At 41.8% G+C, this 15,042-nt stretch overlaps 2 protein-coding genes across 3 annotated transcripts; both read left to right on the forward strand.

Annotated features, from left to right (window-relative positions):
* The first annotated feature begins 1,011 nt into the window (after positions 1–1,011).
* LOC136443464 (uncharacterized) lies at positions 1,012–3,687 on the forward strand. Its single transcript, XM_066440711.1, has 2 exons — positions 1,012–1,877; positions 2,280–3,687. Exons 1-2 carry the CDS (start codon positions 1,331–1,333, stop codon positions 2,708–2,710), a joined length of 978 nt encoding a protein of 325 aa, XP_066296808.1. The 5' UTR covers positions 1,012–1,330; the 3' UTR covers positions 2,711–3,687.
* A 501-nt stretch (positions 3,688–4,188) lies between these two features.
* LOC136443463 (probable N-acetyltransferase 16) lies at positions 4,189–9,175 on the forward strand. 2 transcript variants are annotated; one of them, XM_066440709.1, is made up of 4 exons: positions 4,189–4,408; positions 5,013–5,198; positions 5,630–5,869; positions 6,318–9,175. In XM_066440709.1, exons 1-4 carry the CDS (start codon positions 4,406–4,408, stop codon positions 6,876–6,878), a joined length of 990 nt encoding a protein of 329 aa, XP_066296806.1. In that variant the 5' UTR covers positions 4,189–4,405; the 3' UTR covers positions 6,879–9,175. The 2 variants fall into 2 exon arrangements, with proteins under 2 accessions (XP_066296806.1, XP_066296807.1); XM_066440710.1 differs by having other exon boundaries at positions 5,013–5,195.
* Positions 9,176–15,042: the final 5,867 nt, after the last annotated feature.

Raw genomic sequence — 15,042 nt, forward strand, 5'->3', positions numbered from 1 at the left:
GTCATGTTGTCAAAATTGATGAAGTACCAGTACTCCTCTGCAGAAATGAACGTCAGATGGCATAGGTTAATTTCTCAACAAAATGTGAGGCTTACGTAGAAAATTTATTTCATAGGTCAGGCCCTCTGATCAATTTTTAAAAAGTGTGGCAACTGATAATTGAATAATAATGATACTGATTTAAACATTGCTGTAGACTATATGAGATGAAAGGTCATTCTATAGACTATGCTTTATGTCGACTCTCTGTACACACGTTGTTATTTACCCATGGTGGATCTGATGTATTGTTATCTGTATGTAGAAAGATTCAGTAAGCTGTTGTAACGTTGACAAATTCATCTTTTGATTTTCACCAAAACGTAATAGAAAGTCTTATCGGTGATGGTCGTGTGTCTTTTTTAATGTATCATGTGGTAGTTAACTGAATTCGAAAATAAGCCAAATGTGAAGAAGGAAAACATTAATGGCCTTGGAATATGTACTGTTATGGTGGTTACATAGATTATTACAAAATATTGTCTTTAAATAAGTGCATATTCCCTGCTGCAATAACTTGCACGCAGTCTTAAGCGGTGTTAGCTGTTCCCATAAAGTTTGAAAGGGACTAATTCATGGCTGAACCCCAATGACTCAAAAGGTGGCATTCGTGCCATAAAAACAATAAACAGCGTTACCATGCATGTCATTTACCTTACTCTCTGTTGATTGCACTTTGGAGATCGTACGGGCCTGTACTCAGGTCTGGAGTTCAAAAGTTGAAAACACTGAAACCTCGGTACAAATGTAAACATATGTATCTATACAGCGAGGCTAAAAACTGCCGAACCTTCAAAAACGGTACAAACAGTACGTAAGATAAAAGAGGGCAAAGTATAAACCTGTCAGCTTTATCTAGATGGTCCAGTGTTCTTTGTGGACACAAATACTGTATTAAGCCGTCATGCACGGTTAAGCTTTATGAACCCGTATCAAAACTTTGGCCAATCATTTACTACATTTTGCTATGTTGAATACCTTCTGCTTTCTGTTGTAACGAACGACTTAAAAACAATGCACCTGTCAATCTCAGTTGACTAAGCAAATTTCAAATACCTGAGTCATGCTTTACAGCTTTTTGACGGTTGGCTCAGAGTCACGTGGCTGCATATCTTATTCTATGGGCCAACTAGGGTAGAGTTTGTTGTACATTTATGGTACCGTGCAGCTGAAAAATACAAAGCCAGTCGACTTCGACACAATTTCACAAACCAGTTGGCAAGCCTCGCTGGCACTGTTATTCCTTAGGCGGAAACCGGCATACAGCTAGCACAGGCAGTATAACTTCAGCATGGCAGTTGGTAATGCAGTTGATAACCTTCGTGAAAACGTAAAAGATAGAATCAGAAACGCCAGTGCCGACATGTTTAACATCGTCGTTATTGGGTTGGCCGGCAGCGGCAAATCGTCGCTGATCAACTCAGTAGAACAGGCTGTTGTCGGCACACCGGCAAATCTAGCCAGGGTCGGCAGAGGTGCGGGAGGAAATGTTACCCTCTGTATTGAAGGATGCAAAATGTTCTCAACGCTTGAAGACAAGCTGAGAGACAAGGTAACATTTCGGGATTTTGTCGGGCTTCCTAACAGGAACGACGAAACAATCAGAACCCTTATTTCGTTAGCTCTTGATGGACGTATACCTGAGAACCAGCCCCTGATCAACCCTGAATACTTCGAGATGTGCAAGGAGGAGTTAGAGGACGAGTTTCCAGCAACCCAAGATGGACCAAAGATCCACCGTGTTGTTGTCGTGTGCGCGGCTGATGAAGAAATACCTGTGAATCTTCTGAAAGCGACGAAAATGGCGGCTCAACCAGCGACGACGGCATCAGATCGCAGTAAGTATGTTTTCTTAACACTGTCTACAGTCTAGTCAAAGATAAAGCTCTCTGCGAATTTGCATTCAATTACATACAAATCGTACGTGGACGAATATGGACTAATTTCTTTGTCAACTTGTACTAGCTATCCATGCGAACTTCTTAAACCCATGTGTTATTTTAGTGTTTGTTGCTACTACTTTGTGAAGGCTGAAAATAAAATGCTGTAATAGCTTTGACAGGAGTTTTACAATAATATTGTGTAAAGAACTTAGGCAAGATCATTAATGAATCTAAAGCACTGCCATATAGAATATCCTTTGAATAACCAATTAGATTTTTTTTCATGACGCAGTGCTATATTATTGTCATCACAGTTAAGTTCCCTCTCGTATACATGATGTTCTGTCGTGTTTACAGACATTCCATTGTTCCTGTTCGTCTCCAAAGTCGACAAGATGGTCGGAGAGGCAAACGAACGGGACCTCAGTCGAAGGGTACAGAGCGCTAGGGACACACTCGATGCAACAAACGACTTCTTCCAGAAAGCTACCCTGTATCATGAGCAAACTAATCAGGTTAACGACCCAGGTATGGCTTCAAATAATGAAACTGATGAATCACTGTTACGCCTTTTGGTGAATATGCTGAATCCTCAGCTCAGGCAGGTGTTTGCCGAACCACGATCTGAGCCAGCATTTTATGAACTGAGGAGACGATGGCGAAGAAAGCGCATTCGGACAATGCGGTGGATGAGAAAGAATCTTTGTCAAGCAATTTTGATAATCGTCACCATATTCGTGTGCTTGGTAGCAATTGCTATTGCTCTGATCCGTAAAACGAGGAGGTAATCTAATGCATTTGCAACTGGATCATCATATCATTGTAGTAGCAGTGCATCAGGCACGAGATGTAATACCTCCCTAGAACACTGTCACCGGTCTTTGGTTATATAATTGACACGGGCGACAAGGTTATGGATGAGTTATATTCTGACATATCGGGTTTGCCATGTAAACGAATGAATTTGGGATCTAAAATAATGTCTTTTAAGGTGCAGTGGTTTGGTGAAAGGCTGAAAGGGACTGGACTAGTGGGATGTTCATGATTAATTGCGAATGCACTGTCATTGTATTGAGTTTAAGTATCAGATGTGCCTCTGCTTTTGATGCATGACTGTGTGATTTCAATTCTATAGCGTAATATACACTAAAGAAAAATTGATAAGAACGTAAATAAGCTAGGGAAAATGTCAATAGTTCATGTATACATTTCTGAAGATGTTAACATAGATCTCTACTACTCTATTTCGCAACGATATTGCAAGGAATCAATTCAATAGAGATGTGAACATAAGTTTGAGATGACGTCCAGTTCCGAAACAAAGGACAGTGTTACGTTATATTTAGCTGCGAGACTGTACGCAGAATATATCAGGACACTAGTTGTTGAGTCTATCTTTAGGTGAAGCACAATTTGCCTGTTTGTTTTCTTTATGATTAAGGATGTACTTACACAAACTGTACATGTGTAGCACAGTTGTATGGACCGTTGGTAGATATGATGATTTACAAAAGTTAGATACTGCTAGAAAACACAGATCTATACAGCAAGCTATGTGAGGTAGGCTTAAGGTGAACAATGATAAGGTTACATACAAATGACCTTCTGTACACACTTAAACAATATTTGGATAGTCACTTATGTCAGCAACATGTTGTAAAATATCGCACTTATGTCATTGCTTGTACACACACATAGAAATAAATTTATGAACTTGTGTATCTAATGCTGAGGCAAATAAATTGAATCCTGTTTTTACTTGGAATGCGCCTGGTCAGACTTTGATCTCAATCACTTTACTCGTCATCTGAGACATATTCCAAGCCTAAAATCAGGCAATGACTGATAATGTTAGCATCAATTTTAGTTGTCAAGGTATTTGCTTTACAATCACTAGTCGTGGTGCTTATAAATGTATCCATATGCCCGCTTCACTCTTTTGTCTTCTAGTTCTACCTTGGCTGTTTTGTATGAAGAGCATTTCCTAGCTTTTCTGATAGATGTCGCTTTTTAACTAGTACTGTGTTTCCTGCACGTATACTGTGCATGCAGCTAGGCTGGCCTGTCATACGTACATAGTTTTCTTTTACAGCAAGTTGGTACAATCTATTTTTTAAATCAGAAAATATAAACGGTGGCAGACCTGATTATCCAAGACAGATAACGACAGATACATCAAATCTATGACAACCTCGAATCGGTTACTGAAACTGCTGCTAGGTTCATGCTGGCTAGGCCCAAGGTCTTCATCCAAAGGTAAGGTGTTAAAGGTCACTTAAGCTTGGGATCAGCGTTTCTCCATTCGGTCGGTTCCGGGTAGGGGATGAAATCTCACCGTCAGTGGCACAGAAGTACGCGGTAATACGCCGAAAGTGCTCACCTTAATTTTGCCCCCAGTTTGTACCCAAAATAAAGCGGCTACAGACAGCACCAAAAAGTTCACCCGGAAGCAGCGAGACACCGTTTTTCAACGGAATGAGAAAATGGTAAGTTTTGCCAGACTCTGTGTCGGTTTACGTACGTATACCTACGAAATCATAGAAGAAACTCCGATCTTAGATCTTACCACGGTAGTTCAACGACACTACGAGAGGTATGGTATGTCGGGGTTTACTAACTTTGATTGTTAAAAGGAGGGACCTATCCCCGAATGGAATAGGCTGTTTTTCGAACGTACGTGTTTTCAGCAACATAGGGAGACACAGTTGTTTAAACCAACAGATCAAACCGCATCGTGCGACGTGACGTCCGCCCATCATGATCAGTCTGCTGTCAGTTAACGTTGATTTTTCTCGATATATCTCGTGCTACATCACAACACAACAAAAACTAAAAACGCAGCATGCATAACATAACAAAACGCACACAACACTACCCCGTGACCACAACGCTGACTACATTTCATGTCCCTGTCCGGTATACCATCATATAACTTTAGAGGTGTCTGTTTTCTGGTTACACTGAAAGTGATTTAAGACACACACCCCCAGGGTTGCACAAGTATGATCTTCAAATATATGCTACTAGAATGTGTGCGACACTCAAAAAATGCCCAGAAGCTGTGACGATGGCTGAATTGGTTTTAACTAGGCGAACAAAGACAGCTTCAATATGACATGCCGTCAAGCCACGCATAGTGACTACGACGCTGTCATGAAAATAGCATCAGTGGACACATTCCGGGACGGGTTCGACTACCTGCCGGCCAAGTTTCACCAGTGGGTGGACGATCCGGAAGCCCATGTGCTAGTGGCCGAAACTGACGACAAAATGGTAGTATGTACTTACTAGTATTGCCTATTTTCAAATTTCTTGATCAATATTGTGTGATACATGTATTCCAACCTATGGTAATAATGTGCAAAATCTAGAAACTGCCTCATCTTGATACCACAATTGTTTAAAATTGTGTGCTGTCTAAAAGTGCCGACAGCACACAATTTATGTAGCAATAGATACGACAGCTAATTTCCTAGATATCGATATAATTTCTTTCTATGTGTTTTTTCTTTGATATAACTGAAACGTCTGGTTTACAACAATGTGCTTCGAATTCGTTTGAAACGGAAAAGGCGCCTGGCGTTATTTCCTTAAATAAAAAAACTCAAGTCCGCAGGGTTCTCTGCTTTTTCAAACACTGGATGTTAATCTACAAGCGTTTGAATATCATACGCCAGAAGTCATTTCTGACAATGTTTTCCTTGCAGCTTGCCGTAAATGTATGCTTTGTGACTGACGGTGGTGCACACCTGTTCAGCAAAACCTTTCGGATAGCCCCAGAACTGCAGAGGAAGAAGTTGGGAATGGGAATCAGGCTTGAACTAGAAAAAGCGCTGAAGTTGCGTCTGCATCCGTGGCAGCGGCAACTCGAGCAATTTACTCTGGCGGATGTCAAGCGACCCTACCTTATGAAAGACGTTTCGAACAAGAAGGATATCTGCTTTATAGCAAGTATCCCTTTGTTTACGTTGTCATTCTTTTAAACGCATATTGCACATGACATACATGGCGAGATATATTTATATATACATATGCATTACGAAAGATAAACTCTTGGATATACGTGTATTGAATGCAGATTTAACAAAATACACACACTCACGAGGGTGCGCTCTACACATATATATATTCAGTATACACACAAACACACACACACACACACACACACATACATAGAACACTCAGTCATACATAGATCTAAACACGCACACGCTAACACACACACACACACACACACACACAAACACACACTAAGCCACTCGCATACACACTCACATAGACACACACATGCATGACACTAGATGCGTATAGCAACAATGCCTTATTTTGAAATTCAGTGAATTTGTAATTGTAGTTAGCTTATGAAACAACCTTAACCAACCTTTCTAATTCCAGGATGTCATGTACTTCCAAGGCATGACTGACAAAGTCCTGGAATCCAATGGTGTTCACCCCCCTCCCTCACAACCATCAGTGATGCCCTACCAACCTTCCGACATGTCGCGGCTGGCAAGGCCAGAGTTCTCCCAGCAGATTCTGTCTGACAACAATATTTTTGTAGATTGGGATCTATATAAGCTCAGTGCCTCCAACTTACGTGGGTTCTCAAAGCGGGGCGTCGTTATTCTTGTTGACAACAATGAGTCAGCAGCTAAGAGTTTGAGTTTTGGTGGAAGTTACATGACACCGAGGGGGAGGTTGTATCACGTAGATGTACACTGTAGAGATGTAGCTCTGTGCCAGGCTCATATCAAACACCATGTTGACAGAGCTTGTCGTGAGTATGAAGGGATGATCACTTTCTGTGTAATGGTAATTGACCCGTCCTTGAAAATCACAAGCAAAACCTTTTGTGTGGAGAAGTTGGGTCTGGTTCACCTTCCTTACGATCACAGGTACTTATGTTCCAAATTTATGGTACCAGTTCTTATAGATCCTAGCAAGTCACGCCTATGAAATGACGCAAGACTTTTGCTTAACACACACCTTAGACATGTGCGTAAGTCATTCAGTAGTATGGTACAAACATTATGTTAGAATTATATTAATCAAGATAATGGGTGATTTATATGAAGATAGGTAACGTTGGGTAACATAAATTCGCGGGGTACTTAAATTCGGGATTTTTCGAAAACGGGGTATTTAGGGATATGTGCTAGATGCAACATCAGTAATACCGCTAGAAATGCAAACTTGACAGACTAACGTATTCAGAACACTGTCTGAAAAGCTTCGATAACCATGCATTAGAAGTTGGCTACGTCAAAAACTCTCCGCCCCTTATTGTCACAGTCTGAGGGCTTCGTGGGAGAACTATACTTCATAGTTGTTCGCTGGTTTATAAGACAAATGTCACATCCGCTTCCTGCTAAACACAATCATTTACAAGACAACTTATTACAATCTCTTTTGCTAACCTGCAACTGGATTCTAAGTGTGATCAATCATCAAAACTCCTCTCTGTTGCTACAACCTACGGCACGTGTATTTTCCCGCCGCCATATTGTTAACCAGAATCCTGTTGTCAAGCAGACGACAAAGGTTTGTGAGGAACACTTTTTTGTCTAAATGCTGCGTGTGATAGTGGACTGAGGAAGATATTTTCCTCAAAGTTTGCTCCTAACACAACAAGGAACACATGGGCATAGTAGTATTACCATTGCTACGGCATCCAGCTAACTTGCCATGAATAATGTAACGTTACACGTTGCCCGATGATGACGCCATGATGGGCCGACTTTGAGTGAAGTTCTACCGACTCAACACACGGGTTGTTCCCGAACTGGCCTGATGTGTGCGGTACGGCCGTTTTTTCGTGTATTTTTTTTTACTTGGACACGTCTATATCCATAACACTCTCCTCAAGCCAAGGATGGAACGAATAGCTGCTGTATAAAATGTGATTAGCGGTAAGATATTCAAGACGAATCTTCTCTCCCGAATTAATGTGCCCCCCTGTCCGACAGCACCGTCATTGTGCGTGCGGCGGACGATAGTTTCAAGTTGAAATATTATGGTGTCAGCACGACTAGAGACAAAATCTACCATATATATGATTAGTGCAAAGATAGTACATGATACTGACAGAATTATAGAAAAAAAGAATGGTTTATTGTTCTGCTAGATTGATTTCAGTCAACCATTATCGGAAAAATCCCGAATTTATGTTACCCAACGTTACCAACTCACCACAGAACACTCTCAAGGTCGTTTGAGGTTACAGAGTGAAAGGATGAAGATGGAAGCGTCCATTGAAGCGCCACCTATAGGTGATATCTTCGTGTACATATGACATTTTGTACGTCATGAGTAGGATAACGGTATATATGGGCATCACTCACTTTCCCTCACGCCTTTTCCTCACCTGTGCATCCACTTATATAATAAACATATCCGGACACAATATCGTAAAATGACAGATGGCCAGACTTACTTTTATGGATGATATCCAAATGTACGTCGATTGTCGCGGGTTTTCGAAAAAAAAGAAGACAAAATTGTGCCATCTTCGGAACTACAGACAAATATTGCTACAATATGTCAAGGTAGACTCTATCCCGGGTGCCATAGTTAGTTGAACCGGGTTCTTATAGGCTATACACCCCCAGGCAGGGATCATTATCATCGTAGTGGTATGTCACTGTTTGGCAGGAGTATTTGTTCAGTGTTGGGTAGCGTTGGTAGATCACCTTTACTGTAATTTCATCATTTCACTCAAATTTGAAAAAAAAGATCAGGAGTTTTTTTTTTTTTTGAACACTTGCTCAGTTTAGGGGCGTCATTCATAAAATCTAGTCAGTGTGGCCTAATGTGGACGTACCTGCAAAAGAGAGACTGATTAATAACATGCAGACTGGCAAAACTGTTCTGTAGATTAGCTTTACCGTGACTTTCGTCATCACTTAGAAATTGAGTCTATTTTCTCTTCACCGTCTTTTGTTCCGCTCGCATCATTTTTGTAGCCTCTACCAGGCTCCACAGGTCACTGGAAAAATGGGAGAAATTGGGCAAATAGACGGTTAACATGCCAGAGGAGTTAGTCCGCCAAAGGAGTTACAGTTTGCGACCTATACATGTATCGGCATGCAGCCCGTCTATTTGGCCAATTTCTCCTACTTTTCCAGCGCCCTGTGGAGCCTGGTAGAGGCTACAATTTTGAAACGTTTGGAGAATATCGTCTATTCAATGTGACCGTCACTTTGAACTTGTGACGTCTGAACTGCTTACATTAAACTGGCATGAACTTTTCACCCCACCCTTGTGTTGTGACATTTCCGACTGAAAAGTTATCTTTGTCAGTTTAACGAGGAGCTAATTTACCGACCTGGCCGCCGGTGGTAAAACTAAGATAAATTCTCGTTGTCTTCTAGACAGGAGAGCAAAGAGAGGTTCGTGGAGTCAAAGTATAAATCGTCATTGTCAGACACAGGTATTTGACCTTACATCTGTTCTGCGTTAAAGAACGGACTGCTATGCTAATGATCAAAGAGATAAACCTTGTAAAATGTGATCATGACTGTATATGTAAATGTGAGGGCGGGATTTGACCTATGATTGACGATCGAACCGTGTGTATGAATCTATGGGACAGAGCTTGCTGACGTAAACACCGTCGTAGGTAATTGCCTGGAATGTGTATCCCCCCTCAGGAACGTTTTAACTCATCATCCTGCATTTGTCGTCGATATTGTCACTCGTGGACAGCCAGCTGTAGTGCGACTTGAAATACTGTTTGCACGAAAGACTGGAGGTGCGGCCCGGCTTCGAAGTAAAATAAAAAACGCTAAGCAGACTTGACAATCGTTCTCATAGCAAAATGACGTCGCCAAACCCCTTAATTTACTTATCATTCTTCTGACATTCGAAATTGACCCATCCCGCAAGATACCTGACAAGCAAAAGACAGTGAAAGTCACGTGGCTGCTTGCTGGCCAATCAAAACTGTTGATTATTGAAGCGTGGAAATTGCTTCCCTGGCAAACCTCAGCTCAGTCAAGACCTTTCGGGAGATTTTCCGTCACGAGAGAAAAAGGCACGCCGTCGGTGAGGAAAGGTCTTTTGATCAAGAACAGACTATATCTGCCTTCGCGCTTTCTCACATCCTGTCTCAGAATTCTTCTGTGTGACACCTCACAAGTATAAAGGTGAGCAACGATTCTCTATTTGAAACACTATAGCTAGCTAGTACTTGTAAACTTATAAAGTTCATTCTGTGGACAGATGTTAGCTACTAGGATTGTAGTACATGTATAATCTATGGATAAGGGGTGAACGTGACTGCAAAAACAATAAAGGTTTGTCAATTTTATTGGTTCAGATGGTAGTATGAATATCCAACGAAGTAATACGCTATGGTGTGAACCAGTCTTATTCTCCAAACAGAGATTGGGCTCGGCTGGCTTTTGACGGGGTTTTGTCGGGCCTTTCTATTTTGTCACGTTTTCTTTATGTCGCCAGCCCACGAAAACTTAGAAAGCCCGACAAAACGCCTAAAAACATGTACACGTCAAACGCCCAACCTCTACTTGGAGAGTAAGCTTGGGTCGTCTTTAGCTTTTTTTTTGTACATGTAAATGTACAAATGTATCTGATACATGTTTCTGCACTGAAGTGTGAACGTGCCGTCGGTTCAACAACGCCCCTCGCAGTGAAACGTGTCATGGGTTGGCCTTCATAACTTTACCTAAGAGTCAGCCACTAAGTGTACATGTACGTGTACAAATGTATCTGATACATGTTCCTGCACTGAAGCGTCCATAAACGCCCTCACAGTGACACGTGTCATGGGTTCACAACTTTACCCAAGGGTACCCGACCGTAAATAAATTAAACTCTGCGTGACACATGCAGAAGCCCCCCGTTGAGTAAATCTAAACATCAATCAATAGATAATAGAATTAAGGTAATGCTGAAACAACCCTCCAGCTATGTACAGTCTAAACATTCAAAATTGTTCCAAACTAGGAAGAGTTATGGACAGCTTCATAAACATAAAATGAAATGCCTATCATATTACCGACACTTCCCAGTGGTTTCAGCTACTGCGCGCTGTGTTATAATCTTCAAACGTTGAGATATGATAAGTCATAATCTTAATACGTCGTACTGACGACCGATGGAGGCTATAGAGAAACTTGAACATTATCGTTAAGTCTTTACACTCAGTTGATGTCAATACATGTTAAAAGTACTCTTAAGAAGTATAAAAAAATCATCTTCAGAAGTTTCGTATACGCCACGTAAGGACAAAAGTAGAAATTTGTCTTCGAAATATTTCCATACATGTGATGATGTCTGACTTTAAAGTATGACTAAAAATTGAGACAAAAACGAGATGTGTTGAAATTTGAAAAGGGTGCTTTTTTTTCGACAAATACAAATTCGTCCTCGTGAAAAATAGTCTTAAAGGTGTCCGGATCAAATTAGCTCCCTGGTGATGACTTCAACAATCCGAATGATAATTCAAGTACTGTAAATGCAGCTAAGCTGGTTTTAATTTCGCACTAAGGGGAAAATGGGGTGTTTGCGGTGGTTTTAAGTTCGCGGCAGCGCTACAGCCACATACCGCCACAATATTGGACAAATGTTCGGGGTGGTTTTAAGCTTACGGTGAAACGGTCGCCGTGAAAACCGCGAACATAAAACCACAGTCTGTGATGAATGGGCGTATGTTTTCAATCGCCATAATTACCGAAAAAGAAGTGCATTATGATTTGATTATTTTGTTCGACATGTTGCAGGTATGTATGCAAGTTACGTATGCTATGGATCATCTATATAATTAGGATGTTAAGTTGTATTCTATACCTCTATTCTGTACTATGGTTGACGGTTGTTGCCATACATTGTGCTGTGTACAATCTGTGCTGTGTACAATCGCCGTCCAATTAAGTTCTTCTATAATCCAATACAGTTTGTATTTTAGCAGGCATGCTAGTCGTCATTATCTGTGTTTTGTGTAATAAAAAAAGACGCAAGAAAGCGTTTGAAACTCTTTAGGAATGAGTGAATATCTAACATGTAATATTTTCAAACGCACCCTCTTGTTGTGAGTATCTGAGGTGTGTTCCTTTCTTTAACAGAAGAATTTCGTTACACTACATTCGTAAAGACAAACAGATGCAGTATATTTACACATTGACTTTCTGAAAGTTAATTCATAGTGACAACGTACGTTTGCACCAGCTACTACTAGTATCTATGAAGTTGATCGCGCGCTTACAATTTCTGCACGATCGTATCAGCACAAATATGCGGGCTATTGGTGTTTTTTCACCGAAGGGTACCCGACCGTACGCAACATAAAATCTGCATGACACATACAAAAGCCCTCATTAAATCTAAATATCAATCAATAGACAATAGAATGACGAAATCTCGAATTTTTCGAAGGTGTAACGTCTATACAAAATATTGTGCCACAACACGATTAGTGTCATTCCATAATAAGCAGATATCGACCTAGGCCTGGTTGAAAATCTTTTAACATCAGCCTTCCGGTTTGTACGTTCAAATTCCAGTGACAACAAACTATTCCTTATCGCTGTAAACTTTGGCTCATTAAATGATGCACATTTGTACCTGGGAATGGGGGATTAGAAGCTGCTGTTGAGTGAGACTGGGCCCCGGGCCACGCGTTTTCAGACAGCCTTTTGTCGTTAATCAATTGTCTGAGAAGAGAACGAGAAAAGGTCAGACATTGCCCATGGCGTTTGAACAAGACTATCAACGAAGTTTTGTTCTGAAATTAGCCTTATCTATACCAATCTCTTATCTATACCAATCTCTTATCTTTACCGATCTCTTGCAAATGGCTGCACCTTTGTCGTGTATTCGCCAAAAATACGTATCGACCTTGTCCTGATGTGGGGTCAGAATGGCTACCCGGCGTTAATCTCCAAGCAGATGTAAGGATCCGGGTCTTTGTGCTTTACACCTGTTTTTGCAAACTTTAGTTCTATTTTCTAGTCTGGCACCTTTAGGAGGCGAATCGTTAAAATTGAGCAATACTAGAAAATCAAAGAGTACTAGATGTTTCACAAATACACTACAGCTGTGTTGTATGTATAAGCAATGTCAACACAGCTGGGAGGAGCCGAACTATGGGATTGACAAAGTTGTTATTGATGCATTGTTGAACTGTACTGTACACAAAATAGAAGATTTTAAACTGGAAGAACATAAGCAACGACGGCCGCCTGATTGGCAAGTTTGGAGAATATATTTTATGATTGTCAATATCAGCAAAATAAATAGGAAGCATATCGTTGAATGATTTCAAACATTTCCCGGTAACTTTGTCGGTCGATGTGTGACGGAAGTGTGTTAAGCCCCCCTCTCACTGGACCCGCGGCACGCTGGCGGCGACGCTGCGTCCTAAACTGAATTTGTGTTACCCTTGACTTTATAATGGGAATAGCATTCAAAACGTACAAGTATGACCAAAAAGACAACAAAACAGACAAAACTTTAAAAGATTAGTTTTTGTCGATGAAATTCGTTGAGTGCTTTGTCAATTCGATCGGCCTCAGAGACGCCGACGCCAGCGTGCCGCGGGTGCAGTGAGAGGGGGGCGTTATACCGCGGGCCGGTTATACGTAGCCTCCTTTGCTGGCCTTCTGAGGAGCACCGGCGCTTATTTTTCCGGGGAACGCTGATTCGCGATTGTCAATTTATCGGGGCCAGGGTCTTAAGCTGGAGAAATCGTATTGTCGCCCACGTCCGATAAGTTAAAAAAAAGCGCGAATCAGCGCTCCCCCAAACATTAAGTTAACGCCGGCGCCCCCAGAAGGCCTGCAAAGGAGTCTTGTTATACGGTAACTTAAACAGACACGCCCGGCATATCAATCGTGCAATTTTCGGACGCGGGGCAAAGACAGAACCGGCGCCACAGATCTACGGCAACATTTCCCTAGTGCCCCGGTTACGTAGAGCCGAACGTGGCCTCCCGACTCTCCCCCGACCATGGTTAGGAGTGATTCGGGAGCTACGTCGGCTGTGGGCGGCTGGCGTTCGGCTGAGTCGGCTGGCGGTCGGCTGAGTCGGCTGGTGTTCGGGAGCCATGTTCGGCTATGTTTCACCTGGGCTTCAGAGCGGAATATTTTAAAATTTATAAGACATTCCAACCGGCTCAGCCGAACGCCAGCCGACTCAGCCGAACGCCAGCCGAACACAGCCGACATAGCTCCCGAATCACTCCTAACCATGGTCGGGGGGAGAGCCAGGAGGCTATGTTCGGCTATGTGTAACCGGGGCTTAACAAAACAGCTAAATTTTAGTACACGTACAGCTATAGCAATAATGCCCCGAATTCTATGCTACCGCAAACCTGCCGTTCAGTATGGTAACCACTCTCCAAGCAGAGGTTCAGCTACGGCTGGAGCTTTTATCATCTTTTAGGCGTTTTTGTCGAGGTTTCTAAATGTATTTTCTCAGGGTTTTCTGAGTGATGAATTAGAAATTTGCACACACAAAAAAAGCATGGCAATTGATGCTTGGGTCACATCTTTAATCCGGGGCCCGGCCCCGTCTTTGGGAACGAAAAATATGATATAAAAGAAAACAAACACACAAAATGCCTAAAATTATGTTAGAGCCTAGCTTGGCCATATATTTATTGATATGCAGGTTAACGAACACGTTTCCGAAAACAGCACGGCCGGGCCCCGGTTGGGAAATGTGCCCCTAGCATGAGCTGAAACCTAATTACGGTTCACTACAAGAAATGATTATCCTACGGAATGCTGGTAAGTTATGTACTTTTACAGGAGAACGTCAAGACTGACACGGGTGATATTTCATTTATATTGCAGCCATGAATGTTTGAACGAGAACCAGGTTTAGACGTTATGGTAGGAATTCACATCTCCTATTGGTTTGCGACAGACACACGTGCTGCTTGGACATAATGACAGGAGACTATGGGCTAGACGTGGAGAATTGTACAAACATTCCAGTTCTCCTGAACCGTGCGGTCCTGTTACATCTAGTCTGTGTACTAAACAGCACGCTTGGCCACACGGAAACGTTTAAATCAAAAGTTTACCTGTTCCGCCAAGCATACATGTATACCCAACACATTGTCGGCGTTCAACCAATATGTGATGGTTGTATGTCCAGG

Source organism: Branchiostoma lanceolatum, chromosome 10, assembly GCF_035083965.1.
Source record: "Branchiostoma lanceolatum isolate klBraLanc5 chromosome 10, klBraLanc5.hap2, whole genome shotgun sequence".
NCBI lineage: Eukaryota > Metazoa > Chordata > Leptocardii > Amphioxiformes > Branchiostomatidae > Branchiostoma > Branchiostoma lanceolatum.

What these genes read in the sequence shown, in the direction of transcription:
- LOC136443463 (XM_066440709.1), top strand. An exon ending in AAACTGACGACAAAATGGTA is followed by an intron (nt 5,199 to 5,629) that starts GTATGTACTTAC and finishes TTTTCCTTGCAG; the next exon opens with CTTGCCGTAAATGTATGCTT. An exon ending in AGAAGGATATCTGCTTTATA is followed by an intron (nt 5,870 to 6,317) that starts GCAAGTATCCCT and finishes TTCTAATTCCAG; the next exon opens with GATGTCATGTACTTCCAAGG.
- LOC136443464 (XM_066440711.1), top strand. Translation starts at nt 1,331, where the DNA reads ATGGCAGTTGGTAATGCAGTTGATAACCTTCGTGAAAACGTAAAAGAT. An exon ending in GACGACGGCATCAGATCGCA is followed by an intron (nt 1,878 to 2,279) that starts GTAAGTATGTTT and finishes TCGTGTTTACAG; the next exon opens with ACATTCCATTGTTCCTGTTC.